The sequence below is a fragment of the Bufo gargarizans genome, chromosome 2 (assembly GCF_014858855.1).
Source record: "Bufo gargarizans isolate SCDJY-AF-19 chromosome 2, ASM1485885v1, whole genome shotgun sequence".
Classification (NCBI taxonomy): domain Eukaryota; kingdom Metazoa; phylum Chordata; class Amphibia; order Anura; family Bufonidae; genus Bufo; species Bufo gargarizans.
In genome coordinates, this window is record NC_058081.1 from 144,708,938 (window position 1) to 144,725,635 (window position 16,698).

At 44.8% G+C, this 16,698-nt stretch overlaps 1 protein-coding gene across 1 annotated transcript in view; it reads left to right on the forward strand.

Annotated features, from left to right (window-relative positions):
• The first annotated feature begins 2,150 nt into the window (after nt 1–2,150).
• The window catches only part of IQGAP1 (IQ motif containing GTPase activating protein 1), a 145,231-nt gene continuing 130,683 nt past the window's right edge, over nt 2,151–16,698 (forward strand). The window contains exon 1 of the mRNA XM_044279561.1: nt 2,151–2,353. Coding sequence (XP_044135496.1) covers nt 2,305–2,353 — 49 coding nt within the window. The 5' untranslated portion in view covers nt 2,151–2,304. The remainder of the gene's footprint in view (nt 2,354–16,698) is intronic.

Genomic DNA, 16,698 nt, shown 5'->3' on the forward strand with positions numbered 1-16,698 from the left:
AGGAAGTCATTTGACTCCCTCTATTTAGCCACTGGAGAAGGGGTCTTCTTACACCGAAACACGTCTGGTATCGAACAGTGAGGGATTAACACAAAGAACTGAACAACAATCAACATCATCGATCCGGGAGAGCTTGGCAGCACCAGCCTACTAATATCGAACAGGGATTGCGGTGAAACGCATACATTCCAAATACGGAACCTAGCTCCTCCCCATCCTAAGAGTCACGTGAGACACCTGCGGACCACGTGGAATGCCACACAGGTCCTTGCAGGGCAAAGCGAAATCTGGATCTCGTGCTCAACAGCCAGCTTCCGAACACGGAGCCCCGAAGTCATTACGGAGTGATAAAGTACATTACCCCATATACTACTATTTAAACCTAAAGCGGGACACAGTTGAAATTCAGGAACTGGCAGGAACTTCACCAGTTTCCCCTATATACGGGTGGCACGTGTCATGTACCCTGCTTATACTCATGTAATGTTCACTTGGTGAGGTCGTGTATACATGTCTGCGTCCAATTTATATCTCATCGTACTTGATATAAACTTTGACACAAACTTTGTCATAATCAACTATCTCATTGAAAATCACGGGATTTATACACAGGAAATCAACTTACCATCTATATTGTTCCAGAGGAATTTTTTCTCAGTTTCCCATATATGGGACATTAAGGATCCAGTTACTAATATTGGGTGCATGTTCAGACAAGCTCCCTTTGTATTCACTTATATATCTACCGGTACATCAAGAAACATGTAAACATATAGAGGTGTATGCAGCTGTAATCCAATCCATACAATATAAGCTCCTTTACGCTTTTATGTTTTTATGTATATATATTTAGTAACTAAATGTTTTTATATCCAATAATAAATAGTTTTTATATATAACAGCCCATATGTCATGGAACCATGAACCAGACGTACAACAAGAGATAAGTGGAAATAAGAAGGCTTTATTGAAAATCAAGCTGTAAGGCAAAAGTCCAAACGGATGGCTAAACCGAAGCAGGGTCTTGCGAAGCCAGAGGTCAGGAACCAGAAGGGTAGTCAGACGAAGCCTGGATCGGGAACCAGCAGGGTAGTCAGATGAAGCCTGGATCAGGAACCAGCAGGGTAGTCAGACAAAGCCAGGATCAGGAACCAGAAGCAGCAGCAGTCTTAGAAGCATGTGAACACAGGAGGACCAAGCAAGGAACTGAAGCCACAGACCTCCTATATATATGAGCTAGGCATCCAGCTCCTCCCAGTGGGAAGGAGAAGCCGCAGGGTGGGAGGCTACAAGAAACCCAGAAACCAAGATGGCCGCCAGCACATGTCAAACGAAGGAGAACAGCAAGAAGGTAAGACCATGACACTATATGATTGCCAAATAACGAGTGCCCCACATCGATTCATTTTTACCTATTCCAATTTTTCCATCAGCATTGGGAGTGCTGAGGGGTAGTGCACCTATCCATGCGTGGGTCGGCTGAGTGAGCCACTAACCGTACTTTTTTTAGTATACAGTATATACACGACTAGGTTCTGTAGCAGTATACAGTATATACCCACATCGTCCACTGCTGAGCTCTGGCCCCTCCCCCACCAACCAATGGAGGTGATAATAACACAAATCAGTTCACTACTTCTTTTTGCAAGATGCGTTTATTTAACCCTTTCCTGACACAGCAAAATATTCTGACCCCCATATCTTTTTTTAATGCTATGTCTACAGAGATGTGTTGGGGCCTATTGGGACAATCTGTAGATTTAGCTCATACCATTTTAGGCCTCATGCACACGACCACATGTATTTTGCGGTCCACAAAAAAAATACGGATGACGTCCATGTGCATTCCGTATTTTGCAGAACGGAACAGCTGGCCCCTAATAGAACAGTCCTATCCTACTAGTACCACTTGTCACAGAGGTGCCCCCCACTACTTGCACCACGTCTCACAGGGGTGCCCCCACACTATTAGTACCACTTGTCACAGGGGTGCCCCCCACTACTAGTACCACATCTCACAGGGGTGCCCCCCACTACTAGTACCACGTCTCACAGGGGTGCCCCCGCCACACATGGCCCTCCACTCGGCGGGGACAGCATTTTGGCAGCCGCTGTGTGAGCGGCTCTTATAGGCTGGGGGTGGCGGGGGCGGGGCGGACACACCCGGGCTGCTCTCAGCACTGAGGAGGCTCCTGTAGCGCTGGAGAAGTTGTCTCCGTGTCCTACTGCCCCTCACACCTTCCCTCCATCGGGTGGAAGTGAACCACCGCTCCCCAGCAGATCCAGACCCCGCCAGAAGTCACCATGTCCACCTCGGATGAAGTGGACGGGCTCGTCCGTCCTCACTATGGCTGTAAGTTACCAGGGCGGCGTGTTAACCAGTGCGGTGCCGGTGGTATGAAGTTGTGGGGTGCGGGGTTGGGGGTCTCTGTGTCCGGGGGGAGACAGGGGAGCAGCAGAGCCGGGTGCAGGCGTTTCCTGCCACGGAGTTGTCTCCCTGCGGGGGTAGTGTCCGTGCGCTCTGCTGTGCCCGTGTACCATGTACGTGTCCTCCAGGAGGGGGAGAGGGGCTCCAACTTCAGTCCAGTGTTGTCACCACACGGGGTCTGCAGCCAAGGCAACGTGCTGTCAGAGGACTACAAGTCCCAGGATGCACCTGCTTTCTGTATTATTTTCTGTCATGATGAATGAAAGGCTTATTGCTCTTAGGATATGTTCTATGTATTGGGCTGTGCCCATGATGTGTGGTGCTACAGTCTGAAGGAGTGCCAGTCAGGTGCCCACTAGACTCCACTTCCCGCCGAGAATAGGGGTGATGTGGAGGGACTACAACCCCCATTATAGAAGAGCGGTTCTGACATTTCCAAGCATTTGGACAGAGGACTCTGCACAGAAATGTGACTGTGTGCACCATGGATGGCCAGGACGGGGGACACGGTGTATATGGTGTGTGCATATGGTGCGCCTCATAGGGGACGTGACATATGAGGCATTTACCTCCGCAGAGGACACAGTGTCAGAAATCAGAAGAAATGGGGCCCATTGTAGGGGGTTGGATAGCAATCCTCCCCATAGGACTGGATATACTGTAGGGGAACTGCTCAGTCAGGACGGCTGCTGACCCTTGGTCCTGTGTTATAGTCTCCTATAGGACCAGTAGCTGATAACCAGCAGCGTATACGTACTGGTTTACTGGACAGTGTGGTTGACTTGGAGTGATTAAGAATGCGGCTAACATGATGAAAAATAAGATTATGGCCACACCCGGACGGTGGTAGGCGACTGCACCACTGACGGCGGTGGGAGGCGACTGCACCACTGACGGCGGTGGGAGGCGACTGCACCACTGACGGCGGTGGGAGGCGACTGCACCACTGACGGCGGTGGGAGGCGACTGTTCCTCTGTATGGCTGCATTTGTTTGACGTCATGTAGGGTTTTGACTGTGACGTATAAGGTGCTGTTGGGTTCGCCATACTCATTAGATGAATGTCTGCCAAACTTGCCAATTTCTACAGAACCGACCACATGAGTGGGTCTGTTTCGACTCTCCTCTGACCTCAAATATTAAGTCAGGCATGTAAAATTTTCCATGACTCAAATATTGCTACACGGCTTAGGCAGAGTGCTGAATCTTCTTAACGGGGTCTTTCTGGGAATTAAGAAAATGAAAATACTTTAATATATTACTTTATTATAAATATTCTCAAATACCTTTCATTAGGAGAAACAAAATGGCCGCTGTCCTATTAGTTCACACAAAACCTGTCCTGATCACACATAAGGACAAGTTACTTCACAACACTGAGGTAAAGAGCTGCCTCATCTCTACTTGTCAGGGATTAGGATCCTGACTACAGATGATAAGAACTTTAGCTGAATCTCTGGGGAATTTAGTTCATGAGAAGACATGAGGTACAGAGAGGACGGACAGGACAGACTGTGGTAATGGAGACTGTAAACAAGTGCTGCTGCTCATTAGCCGTACCTCACCCTCCTCTCATGTCTCCTCATCATCTCCATTCCCACAGAGATTCACCTGTATTCAGGGCAGAAGCAGAGAGGAGGATGAGGCAGCACTATGGCTCATTGTGGTGAAGTAACTTGTCCTCCTGTGTGATTAGGACAGGTTCTGTGTGTACTGATAGGACGGCGGCCATTTTATTTCTCCTAATGATTGCTCCCTAGACAAAACAAGCCATTCTAAGTAATGAAAGGTATTTGTGAATATATTTATTATAAAATAATATTTAAGTATTTTCATTTTTTTTTATTCCTGGAGAATCCCTTTAAAGAGAGCAGTCCTGTATGGAGACTTATTGGCAATGCTCCATGGGAAATGTATATGCAAAGAGATGCCTCCCACGGAAGAGAACTCTTTCATCATAACTATTGCTGTGCAAATCTGAGCTGAAATCTGTCGCATTAGCGAACACTTGCCACATATTGTACTTATTTACATATTCATATGTACATTTCGTAAGGTTTAGGGTTTGTTCATATCTCTGTTCTTCTGATCTGGATGCTAAAATAAAGGATCGGTTGTTTTAGTTTTATTTTTTTCCCCTGTTCTTCTAGAAACATAGAATGTGTCAGCAGATAAGAACCATTTGGCCCATCTAGTCTGCCCAATATACTGAATACTATGGATAGCCCCTGGCACTATCTTATATGAAGGATGGCCTTATGCCTATCCCATGCATGCTTAAACTCCTCCACTGTATTTGCAGCTACCACTTCTGCAGGAAGGCTATTCCATGCACCCACTACTCTCTCAGTAAAGTAATACTTCCTGATATTACTTTTAAACCTTTGCCCCTCTAATTTAAAGGGAACCTGTCACCAGGATTTTGTGTAGAGCTGAGGACATGGGCTGCTAGATGGCCGCTAGCACATCCACAATACCCAGTCCCCACAGCTCTGTGTGCTTTTATTGTCTAAAAAAAACGATTTGATACGTATGCAAATTAACCTGAGATAAGTCCTGTCCCTGACTCTTCTCACGTACAGGACTCATCTCAGGTTAATTTGCATATGTATCAAATCAGTTTTTTTACACAATAAAAGCACACAGAGCTATGGGGACTGGATATTGTGGATGTGCTAGCGGACATCTACCAACCCATGTCCTCAGCTCTATACACAAAATCCTGGTGACAGGTTCCTTTTAAAACTATGTCCTCACAGATCATAAGAATAGAAAACAAAACAGTAATGTGAACGAACCTTTAGGCTAGGGTTACATGCAGAAAAGAATCGGGACTTTTTATGATAGTCAATGGTGTCGCACTACGACATACGACATACTGCGACACGACAGTCGCTAAAAATCCATCCAAGTTGGATTTCTGTGCAACTTTCATGTTGCAGTCGCAATTCCACACCATTGACTATCATTACCAAAAAATGTCACGCAACTTTTTTGCGACATGAATGTCGCGTAACTCATGTCGCAATGTAGTTGTACCCTTATTGTCGTGTAGCCCTAGCCTTAAAGATGTTGTAAATTGCAAAATAACATAAAAAAATGGTCCATGTGTGACCTCGTTTCCATGTAATACCATGTATCTATTTTTATCACTCTGTGCTCTGCCATTCTTTTATTATTCCTGCTAGAAATAATGAATAAATAACTAGTAGTGTTGAGCAAACCCGTGTTTTCAAGTTCGGCTTACACGTTTCAGATTATCTAAGAATTCCTTTATGGATTCCGCTACCACGTTATGGAATCCGTAACAGAATTCTTAGATAACCCGAACCACAAGTTCGCTCAACACTAATTACTGCCAGTTTGCAATGAAGGTCCAGTTGGGTGTTTCCAGTTGGGGTGTGTTCCTGTACTGTCTGCCATCCAATGATGGCAGCCAGTATCAGACTGTGCAGACACGCCCCAATTGGTATCCCATCTGGACCTTTATTGCAAACCGCTAGCAGTTCATTCAAAACTTTATAGCAGGAATAATAACGGAATGACAGATGCATCATAGAGTCATAAGAATAAATGCTCCAGGATTGTTATTTCATGGGGACCTTTGTAATGGGGGGTATTCCCACGTTAGACATTCATAGCATATGTACCTATGTGAAGAATAGTGGTCCCCCGACCTGCCTGGTGAGGCGGCTACCATGTCCAGGAGGAGAATGGATGGAGAGGTGACCAAGTATTCGTGCAGCTCTAAAGGAGTGAGACCTCTTTCACAGGTCAGTGAATCATGGCCATGTGCTGTCCATGGAGCACCTACACATCCTTTGATTATAAATGTCTTCAGTGTTCACACATCAGTGGTTTTCCATGGACCATGGGTGTGTGGTGACGCCACAGTAACATGCCCTCACACACATAATAGTCTATGGGTCCATGAAAACCACTGGCATAGCATGGCTGCCATCTGTGTTTGGTTTGTGGTTTTCACGTATTTCTGCTAGGGATGAGCGAATTGACTTCAGCTAAAACATCCAAAGTCGATTCGCATAAAAGTTTGTTCCAATACTGTACGGAATAGGAGCTCCGTACAGTATTAAAATGTATTGGCTCCGATGAGCCGAAGTTATTGCTTTGCGAAGTCTTTCGAGACTTTGCATACTAACTTTATAAACTAATTTGTACTGTAAGAAAACATTTCCCGAACTCGGGTTCGGTTGCAAGTGGTACATTCCGAACCTGAGTTCGGGAATAGTTTTTTTTATAGTACAAATTAATTTATGAAGTTATTGTGTGAAGTCTCACGAGCCAATACATTGTAATACTGTACGAAGCTCCTGCGCCTTACAGTATTAGAATGAAGTTTTATGCAAATCAACTTTGGATGTTTCATCCGAAGTCGATTCGCACAACCCTAATTTATGCTAGAATATTTACTAGAAATTAAAGAGGTTTTCTGTTAAAAAAGATTTTTTTTTAACATGTTCCTGCAGCATGGCCCTTGAAACACAAGATTCATACTTGCCTGCTGCACGCGGCCCCTGTCGTCCGTGTTGCCTCCATCTTCTGGTCCCGGCACTGCTTGTAGCCGCACACTGCTGAAGCCAGTCATTGGCGGGAGCGGTGCACGTGCCCACGCCCATAGCTAGCCGGATGTAAACCGTTCTGGGACCGGAAGAAGGAGAGAACGGGGGGCAGCGTGGACCGCAGCAGTGGGAGGAGCAGGTTAATATGGATCCTCTGTTTCAGGGGCCATGCTGCAGGAACTTGTTAAAAATAATTTTTACCAGAAAACCCCTTTTAATAGTCACACCAAACACGGACCCTTCAAGGACATGTTCACGTAGGAACCACTGGCCATCCCGTCATCATGGACATGTGACAGATGCTGTATGGAGACAGCCTCTCAGCCTTGCAGCTTTGTTCAACTGTTTCTCCTTTAGAAGTGCACCTACCTCTCCATTCATTCACAGTCTGGATGTGAAGGGTTGGCAGCCTCCTCACCAGGGGTTCTCCCTTCTGGTGGTAGGTGTTGGTCCAAGAGATGGGACACTCCTGTATTGGACAGATGGGGGAAACCCTATCGCGCCTGTTCATTGCGTCCTATAAGGCAGATACGTTTTATGCTGCCCTTTTTGCAGAGATTTTTGTAATCCCAGCAGAACCACAATGTGTTGTGTAATGCAAAGTCTTGTGTAAATGCCGCTATACTGTAAAGGGATATGATGAGTCACTAATGAATCCCAGATGCATCTTGCATTCCTAGTATCTATACTGCTTAGTACCCGAGGATAAACCGTGAGGTATACTCACCCATCCACAGCTCAGACCTCCTGCGATCCTGAGCGCCAGTGGTCTCTGAGCCCCACTCTGAATGCAGCGGTAGTGCACGTCGGTCAACCGCACCGTTCATTTGTATGGGCCTGATGGAGCGATTTCTACGCCACTTCCGTCAAAGTGAATGGAGCGGTGGATCAACGTGCGCACTACTGCTTCATTAGGATAGGGGGCTCTGAGACCACTTGTTCTCAGGATAGCTGGAGGTCCCAGAAGTCGGACCCCTGCATTCTAATATGTACACATATTACTCATTCACTTTAATGGGGCTACAAATGAATGACTCTGTGTGCATTCTGTTTCCGTATGACCACATGGCCCACAAATAAGTAGTCCGCCTCCAATATCTTCAAATCAGACTAGCCTAAAAGTAAATCTGTCTTAGTCGCCCATACAAACCAATCAGAGCTCAGCTTTAATTTTTTTCAGATACTGTAGGAACTGAAAGCTGAGCTCTGATTGGTTTCTATGGGTGACTAAGACAGATTTATTATTCAGTTTGCTAAAAGTGGGCAAAGGGGTTAGGTTAAGAAATTGGCATTGGGAGGGCGCCGTTTCAGTTTTTGTCTCAGGCAGCAGAAAGGCTAGGTGCACTCCTGCTCCTATGACACCCCTTTGCGGATCAGCACGTCCCGCCCTTTGTTAGAAATGACTGTGTGTGTGTGTGTGTATATATATATAATATGTTTTTCTAGGGTCGCGGAAAAAATATATTTGAAAGCATACCGCACACGGAGTGCTGCCCACATCTTTTCCCACCCCATTAAATGAATGAGTCCGTATCCCATCTGCAAAAAATGACACATGAAATGTTTTTTTCTGAGGTGTAACCACAGATGCTTATCGCTACTAGAACGAGTGGTGTAAAAATACAAAATGTTGCAAATTCTTTTTTGCAAATAAGCCCAAAAACATGCAGAGCTGTATTTTGCTACTTTTTGAAACACTCATAAACTAGGGCCAATTGATAACATTGCAGGTGCACATGCCAAAAGTAGGCCTCTTTCACACTTGTGTTGTCCGGATCCGGCGTGTACTCCACTTGCCGGAATTACACGCCGGATCCGGAAAAACGCAAGTGTACTGAAAGCATTTGAAGACGGATCCGTCTTCAAAATGCTTTCAGTGTTACTATGGCAGCCAGGACGCTATTAAAGTCCTGGTTGCCATAGTGGGAGCGGGGGAGCAGTATACTTACAGTCCGTGCGGCTCCCGGGCGCTCTAGAATGACGTCAGAGCGTCCCATGCGCATGGATGACGTGTTCCATGTGATCACGTCATCCATGCGCGTGGGGTGCCCTGACGTCACTCTGGAGCGCCCCGGGAGCCGCACGGACGGTAAGTATGCTGCTCCCTCGCTCCCCGCTACACTTTACCATGGCTGCCAGGACTTTAGCGTCCCGGCAGCCATGGTAACCACTCTAAAAAAGCTAAACGTCGGATCCGGCAATGCGCCGGAACGACGTTTAGCTTAAGGCCGGATCCGGATCAATGCCTTTCAATGGGCATTAATTCCGGATCCGGCCTTGCGGCAAGTCTTCAGGATTTTTGGCCGGAGCAAAAAGTGCAGCATGCTGCGGTATTTTCTCCGGCCAAAGAACGTTCCGTTCCGGAACTGAAGACATCCTGATGCATCCTGAACGGATTTCACTCCATTCAGAATGCATTAGGATAAAACTGATCAGGATTCTTCCGGCATAGAGCCCCGACGACGGAACTCTATGCCGGAAGACAAGAACGCAGGTGTGAAAGTGTGGAAAGTAGCCTTAGGGCTCTATCTGTGGGGATCCGGCAGGCAGTTCCGTTGCCTGCTGGATCCGGAAATCCGTATGCAAACAGATCTTTTTTTCCCCGTATCCATTAGACTTATTCATTGAAATACCGGATCCTGTCTTTCCGGTATCATCCAAAATAACAGATCTGGTATATATATTTTTTTCAAAGCTAGAAAGAACTGCGCATGTGCAGACTGGAAAATCTGATCCAGTGATGTGACAATTTCTGGAACACTTGGTACTGGATCCGGCATTAATACATTTCTTCGGGATTTTGGCTGGAAACAATACCGCAGATTTTGTCCGGTCAAATACTGTACAAGGGATGGAACAGAAAACATCCTGATGCATACTGAACGGACTGCTTTCCGTTCAGAATGCATTAGGACAAATCTGATGCGTTTTCTTTGCCGGATTTCAATGCTGGAAAAGAATAACGCTAGTGTGAAAGTACCCGAACGCCACCGATAAATAATGCACTCTACATCCATTACTATAAAAGATTAAGATTAAATACAATACAAGGTATTGCATTTACACCACAGATGAGGCGGCAAAAGTGGTCACAGATTACACAGTAGTAAGAGCAAAATGCAGAAAAATAAAGCAGCATCTAAGACAACACACGTAATATAATACGGACCCAAAATGGTGTCAGTTTTATAGTAATGGCTGTAGAGTGCATTCTTTATTGGTGTTAACTTTTTATAACCGTATACCGGAAAGATGTCAGTTTTTATAACTTTCCTCTCCGTATGGCTGTGTGTTGACTAAATTTAAAATCCGTATCACTTGTGTAAGGGCCCATGCACAAGACCTTATCCGTTTTTCAGGCCGCAAATCGTGGATCCTCAAAATACGGATACGGTCCGTGTTGCATCTGCATTTTTTTTTGTGGACCCTTTGACTTCAGTTGTTCCAGAGTCCACATTTTGCATAGGACATATTCTATCTTTTTGCAGAGCGAGCATACAAATGCGAAAAGCACATGGATCATCCTAAGACTATGTCCTCAAAATGCGGACCACGGACGTATTGATAATAGGTCAGCAAATGAAATGCAGATGGCACACGTCTGTATTTTGCACATGACTGCAAAACGGACATGGTCATGTGCATAAGGCCTAAACCAGCTGGAAATAGTCAAAGTCCTATTATGTCCTGCTGCTTTAACCTATGTATTTCTATGATTTAGTGCCTCTCGCTGCCACTGTGAGAAATATATCATAGTATTGCTACAGGCACTGGGGGCAATTTGGAGTAATACAGTGTTCATAGACTTCTATGGAGCCAATAGCAGGCGGGGACGGAAAAGAGCCTCCCTAGAGTCACAGTGCGGGCATCAGAAGAAACACTATGTTTCTAAACGCGGGTGTCGGGGAGGGAGGCAAGTACAATCTGTATGAGGGGCCCTGGGATTTTGGGGGGCATTTTTGGGGTTGGATAACTCCTTTAAGCAGTGGGTGACATGTTACATACAGTACTACTTCTTAACTACATGCACATAAGAAAATTATTTCACAATTATACAAGATGGAAACACTATAAATCATGTGCTTACAAGCACAACACTGAAAGCTGCAATTTACTTTGCACTATTATTTGGATTCGGAGTCCTTTACATGAATTACCTCATTTCTTGTGTAACCCTGGTTTTCTGTGTCTGACTCCTGACATTTACAGAGCGGATTAGGAATTGCAGAGAACCTTTAACTTGATAAGATTGAAGCAATGCCTTTCAGGGCATACTGGGGGTAGCCATATTGGGATCTGAACCAGAACAGTACTGGTTTTGGCTCACAGTAACTGATGGAAATAACTGGTGTGAACTTGGTCTGTTCTGCTCCGAGCAGATCCCATAACTGCCAAAGGGGCACAGTGCTCAACTAAGTGTCTCTGCTTCCTCAGGGGTCTTAGCATCTGTACCCCCATCTGAAAAGGGCTTTCTCGTAACCTGAAAAGTTTCATGGGGTATTAATGTGCTGCTCTCACCTTCACCCCCCCCACCCCCCCCCAAAAGAAAAAAAAAAATCTTATGTGATGAATAATGAAAAATATATAAATAAAACTATTGTTCAGAAATAGAAAACAGAAAATTGGCATGTGCGTATGTATTCACCCCCTTTGTTAGGAAGCCCATAAAAAGCTCTGGTGCAACCAATTACCTTCAGAAGTCACACAATTGGTGAAAGATTGCACACAGGTGGACATCATAAGTGTCACATGATCTGTCATTACATATACACACCTTTTTTGAAAGGCCCCAGAGGCTGCAACACCTAAGCAAGAGGCATCACTAACCAAACACTGCCATAAAGACCAAGGAACTCTCCAAACAAGTAAGGGACAATGTTGTTGAGAAGTACAAGTCAGGGTTGGGTTATAAAAAAAAATATCCAAATCTTTGATGATCCCCAGGAGCACCATCAAATCTATCATAAACCAAATGGAAAGAACATGGCACAACAGGAAACCTGCCAAGAGACGGCCGCCCACCAAAACTCACGGACCGGGCAAGGAGGGCATTAATCAGAGAGGCAGCACAGAGACCTTCAGGAGCTGCAGAGTTCCACAGCAGAGACTGGAGTATCTGTACATAAGACGACAATAAACCGTGCGCTCCATAGAGTTGGGCTTTATGGCAGAGTGCAAACCATCCAACTTGAAGGAGCTGGAGCAGTTTTGCAAGGAGGAATGGGCTAAAATCCCAGTGGTAAGATGTGGCAAGCTGATAGAATTATCCAAAGTAATTTGGAGCTGCGATTGCCTCAAAAGGTGATGCTACAAAGTATTGACTTTAGGGGGGTGAATAGTTATGCACATTGACCTTTTCTGTTATTTTGTCCTATTTGTTGTTTGCTTCACAATAAAAAAAAAAAAATAATGATGGAAGTCCTCAAACAATCCATGTTAATTCCAGGTTGTGAGGCACCGAAACACGAAAAAAGTTTACTAACTATTAGCCCTCTTAGGGGCTAGAACCCTTGTCCTAGTCACCCTGATAGAGCTCTATTAGGGTGAATAGGACTTCACACTCTCCCTGCTGCCCTGTGCATAGTACACATGTCAGCTAGGGCTTCAGTAGCGTGCTGGCCTGGCTGCCATGGTAACTGATTGGAGCCCCAGGATTACACTGCTGAGGCTCCGATCAGAAGCTGCCACTGCACCACCAATGAGGAGGGGAGAGGGGACCCTGTGGCCACTGCCAGCAATGACTAATACTGGGGGGCTTGTGTGGGGGGGCGCACTGCGCCACCAATAAAGATAACTCACCCATTAATTCAAATACAGGAGGCGGGTGCTGGCTGCAGAATCATATAGCCGCACCCTCTATGAGCGGTAGCTGCGATTTGCGACAGTTAACCCCTCAGGTGTGGCAGGGGTTAACTGCCGCGGATGGCAGCTACTTGTCATAGAGGTCAGGTGCAGTTATAGGATTCTGCAGCCAGCACCCGCCTCCTGTTAAATTTGAATGAGTGAGTCAACATCATTGGTGGCACAGTGACCACAGCCCCTCTTCTCCTCTCATTGGTGGCAGCAGCGGCACAGGGGGAGGGAGACACTGCTTCCTTCTCCCCTGTGCTGCTGAGGGAACACGGATCGCGCTGACAGCAGTGCGATGCTTGTTCGCTATTCGTTATCGGCATATCGGCAAGGTTAGATACCGATAACTTTGAAAATCCTGAATATCGTCCGATAATATCGGTCGATCCCTAGTATGCAGTCTCTAATTAGACTACTGAAGACTGCACTGTTCAGTGGATCTGCATTGTTAACAGCCCCAGGTATTGAAGGTGCTGCACGGCCATTAACAATACAGACCAACTAAACAGTTTAGTTAGAGCCCGCTGGGCCCTTATGCCGTGTGGTCGTAGCCTAATTGAGTGGCAGCTGCTAGCCCCATCACTTTAGGGTTCATAGTACACTGCACAACATAAAAAGCAGAAGGTGATGGGCCGCAGCAATGCCTACTGTCTATATACTGTGTGTATAGATTTTATATTGTGTAGTGGTCTGTGAGGTCTACAACAGCCATGCCTCTTCCAGTATAAGTTCCAGGAAAGAGAAGCTAAACTAAACAGACCCTATATGAAACCATGATGTAATCTCTGGTGGCGTCACAGCTTCCTTCTACCTTATCAAGAAATGTCTTGTTTGTGTGTCAAAACTATTCCTGCATCTCCTCAAAGGGTGTGTATGTGCGACTTGGCACGGAGTCCATAACATATGTGCTGAAAAGTGTCACACGTATGATAGACTATGTCAGACATGACTCCTCATGCAGGTGCTGGTACATTTTACATCCATCAGTAAGCCACACTCCGTCTCCTGCTCTGATTGCTTCATAAATGGCCCCTGTATCATAATTAGCAATCACAAAATTATGGTAATAGACTTTTCATAACCATCATCCAAATTATTTAGAGGATAAATTGTATTTATTGGACTTTTAATTTCTTGTGAGTAAATGATAGGCATTTATTAAATGAATAATACAACATTATTAATATTAAATCATTTTAATCTGAAGCTTGAGTTTGAGTCGGCAGACTTCTCCTCTGACTCTAGCTCTTAAAATAAATAGCATTTGGACTGTGCTGAAATTTAGGGGGTTGTCAGTATTTATTTCCATGATATGTAGGTTCTCTCCATAGAGAGCTGTGACCATTCCTTGTCCGTACAACCATCTGTTGATGATCAGCATGTGACTTTGACACACATCCCACCCCTTCCTATCCCAGAGTCCTTGGGATCAGATCTGGAAACTGTGAATGTACTTGATGGACTAAATATCCTCATAGGGGTATATTTCACAGAATTTTTTTAGGGTTCATGTTGTCCTCTTGGAGTTGTCCGCTTTGTCTTAAATCTGCCCACTATTTCAGATAAATGTATAATCTGGTAGACCTTACAGCTGGTACCCTTACTTGTTTTTCTGGCAGATTCAGCAGATGTCTTTAGAGGATTGACTTGGGAAGACAGCCCCTTTTGCAAAAATGTATGATGCCCACAAGTCATATGGACAGGGGTTGTCTTAGTGAGACAACCTCTAAGTCTAGGAGCAATAACAGCGTGCAATAGGGAGAGCAGGAGGATCTACATGGAAGGTCTATGTAAAATTTCCTATTTACAGCACAGGTTTGTCAATGTATCTGGAATTAGAGGTATGGTTTAGTTTTGTGCATTTTTAGGTATTTGATGTTGACAGTTGTGAGGGTTCACATTACAGTTTACAGGACTTCTCCGCTCAGTCTCCACTGGCCACTTGACCATATGGAGATCACAATTTGCCCCAGTGAAATCCACAAGGATCGGTTGTAGGCAGTGTTCATTTCCCCTGTAGCACCACCACAGGAGACATTAAGCATTACACAGTTCTCATTCAGATCAATGGGTTGCCTGTGTAATGGAGAGCAGGGCAGGTCCTCCAGAGAGAGAGAGAGAGAGAGACGCTCTGTCACTGTTGTCCAATCTGACCAAGAGATAGGGTCTGGAACACAGGACGCCCCTCTGTTAACTCAGAATTCCCTAATATGGGTTATCTAACCCGGATTCGTCCTGTAGTGTGCTTGAATTGTTCTCATGTTTATGGTGAAGGGCTGTAATGCCTGTGGCTTCCCTTCAGGAAATACCTGACTGGACAAAAACAATCTCTTAGTTAATTAGCTCATGCATTGCATTCTCCAAGAATCCTAGCTTTCCTAGTTATGCAAAAGTCATTACCTGGAGACCTCAGTAATGGCTGCATTTTGCAGTGAGGACTGATTTTTGTGTGTTGGTTATTTCTTTTTCTATAGATTTTTGTACTGCTGAAGTCTGTAACTGCACTAGTGTCTCCTAATCTGATACCCCTTTCAAGCTGAATTCATATTGGGTTCATGGTATACATTTGTACTGTTTGATCCAGTCTAGCCCAGAGCTTCTCAATCTTTATCTAATAGATCTCACCAGTCTTAAAGGGGCTGTGCAGGCCGTTTATATTCATGACCTATTGTCTGCATAGGTCATCAATATCTGATCAGCAGGGGTCTGACACCAGGCACCCCGCCGATCAGCTGTTTGAATAGGAGGCGGTGCTCCATGCGAGCGCTGCTTTCTGTTCATTACCCTGCCTGTCGTATCGGAATTTTTGGCGGTGTAGTGTAATGACAAGTACTCGCTCCATTCACTTGAATGGACCATGTACTTATAATTACACTATGCTACTGCTACAAGGGAGACGACAGGTAGTGTAATGGAGTGCCGTCTCTTCTTCAAACAGCTGATCACCAAGGGTGCCGGGTGTCAGACCCCCGCCGATCAGATATATAGATATATATATATATATATATATATATATATATATATATATATATATATATATATATATATATAGCTTTCACAATCCCTTTAAGGTAACGCCTGGGCTTCACCACCTGTGGTTAAAGGCCATGCTAAAATGACAGATATTGCTCAATTTATGTTTCATTTCTCTCCTGATTTATGTGTAGTATAAAATAAACCAAAGACCGCTGCAGCCATAGAAAGTACTGTGTAGAATATAATCTCTTCTGCCAAAAACGGCCTGCTAATCGGTACTTCACCAGCAGCTAAGGGGGCGTCCTTGATGAGGCCCAACACACATTTTGAGAAGCATCGGTTTAGATGGCCAGATGTATGTGCTGGTGAGCCCTCACATCTGCCAGTGAAGAAAACCATGTTCCTCATTTATTTTGCATTGTGATGTGCGTTGAGCAAAGATATTTTGAGGGATTGGTGGTTCAAATTGAATCATTTGTACCCATAGTTGGTCCCTTGTCAGTGAAGTAAAGTATTTTGTGTCATTGCTGAATTCATCCTCATATAAAGATATTAGAAATCACCAAGCCACTAGTCTGTAACTGCTGCATTTGGTATAATACCGTGATACAGGTAGATTGGGGAATCTCCTATGTCTACCAGTGGACCTCGCTGTGGATTTGCCCTGGACACAATAGTTCATAGTTTTACTTATTTAAAAAAAAATATATATATATTTTTTTTTTTTTTTTTTTTTTTTTTTTAGTTCTACATTTGGGTGTAGCCTTCTTTAGGCTTCATGCACACAGTCGTGTCCATATTTTGGTCCGCAAATAACGCATCCGCCAAATACGTACACTTTCTGTGTGCATTCTGTATTTTCCCA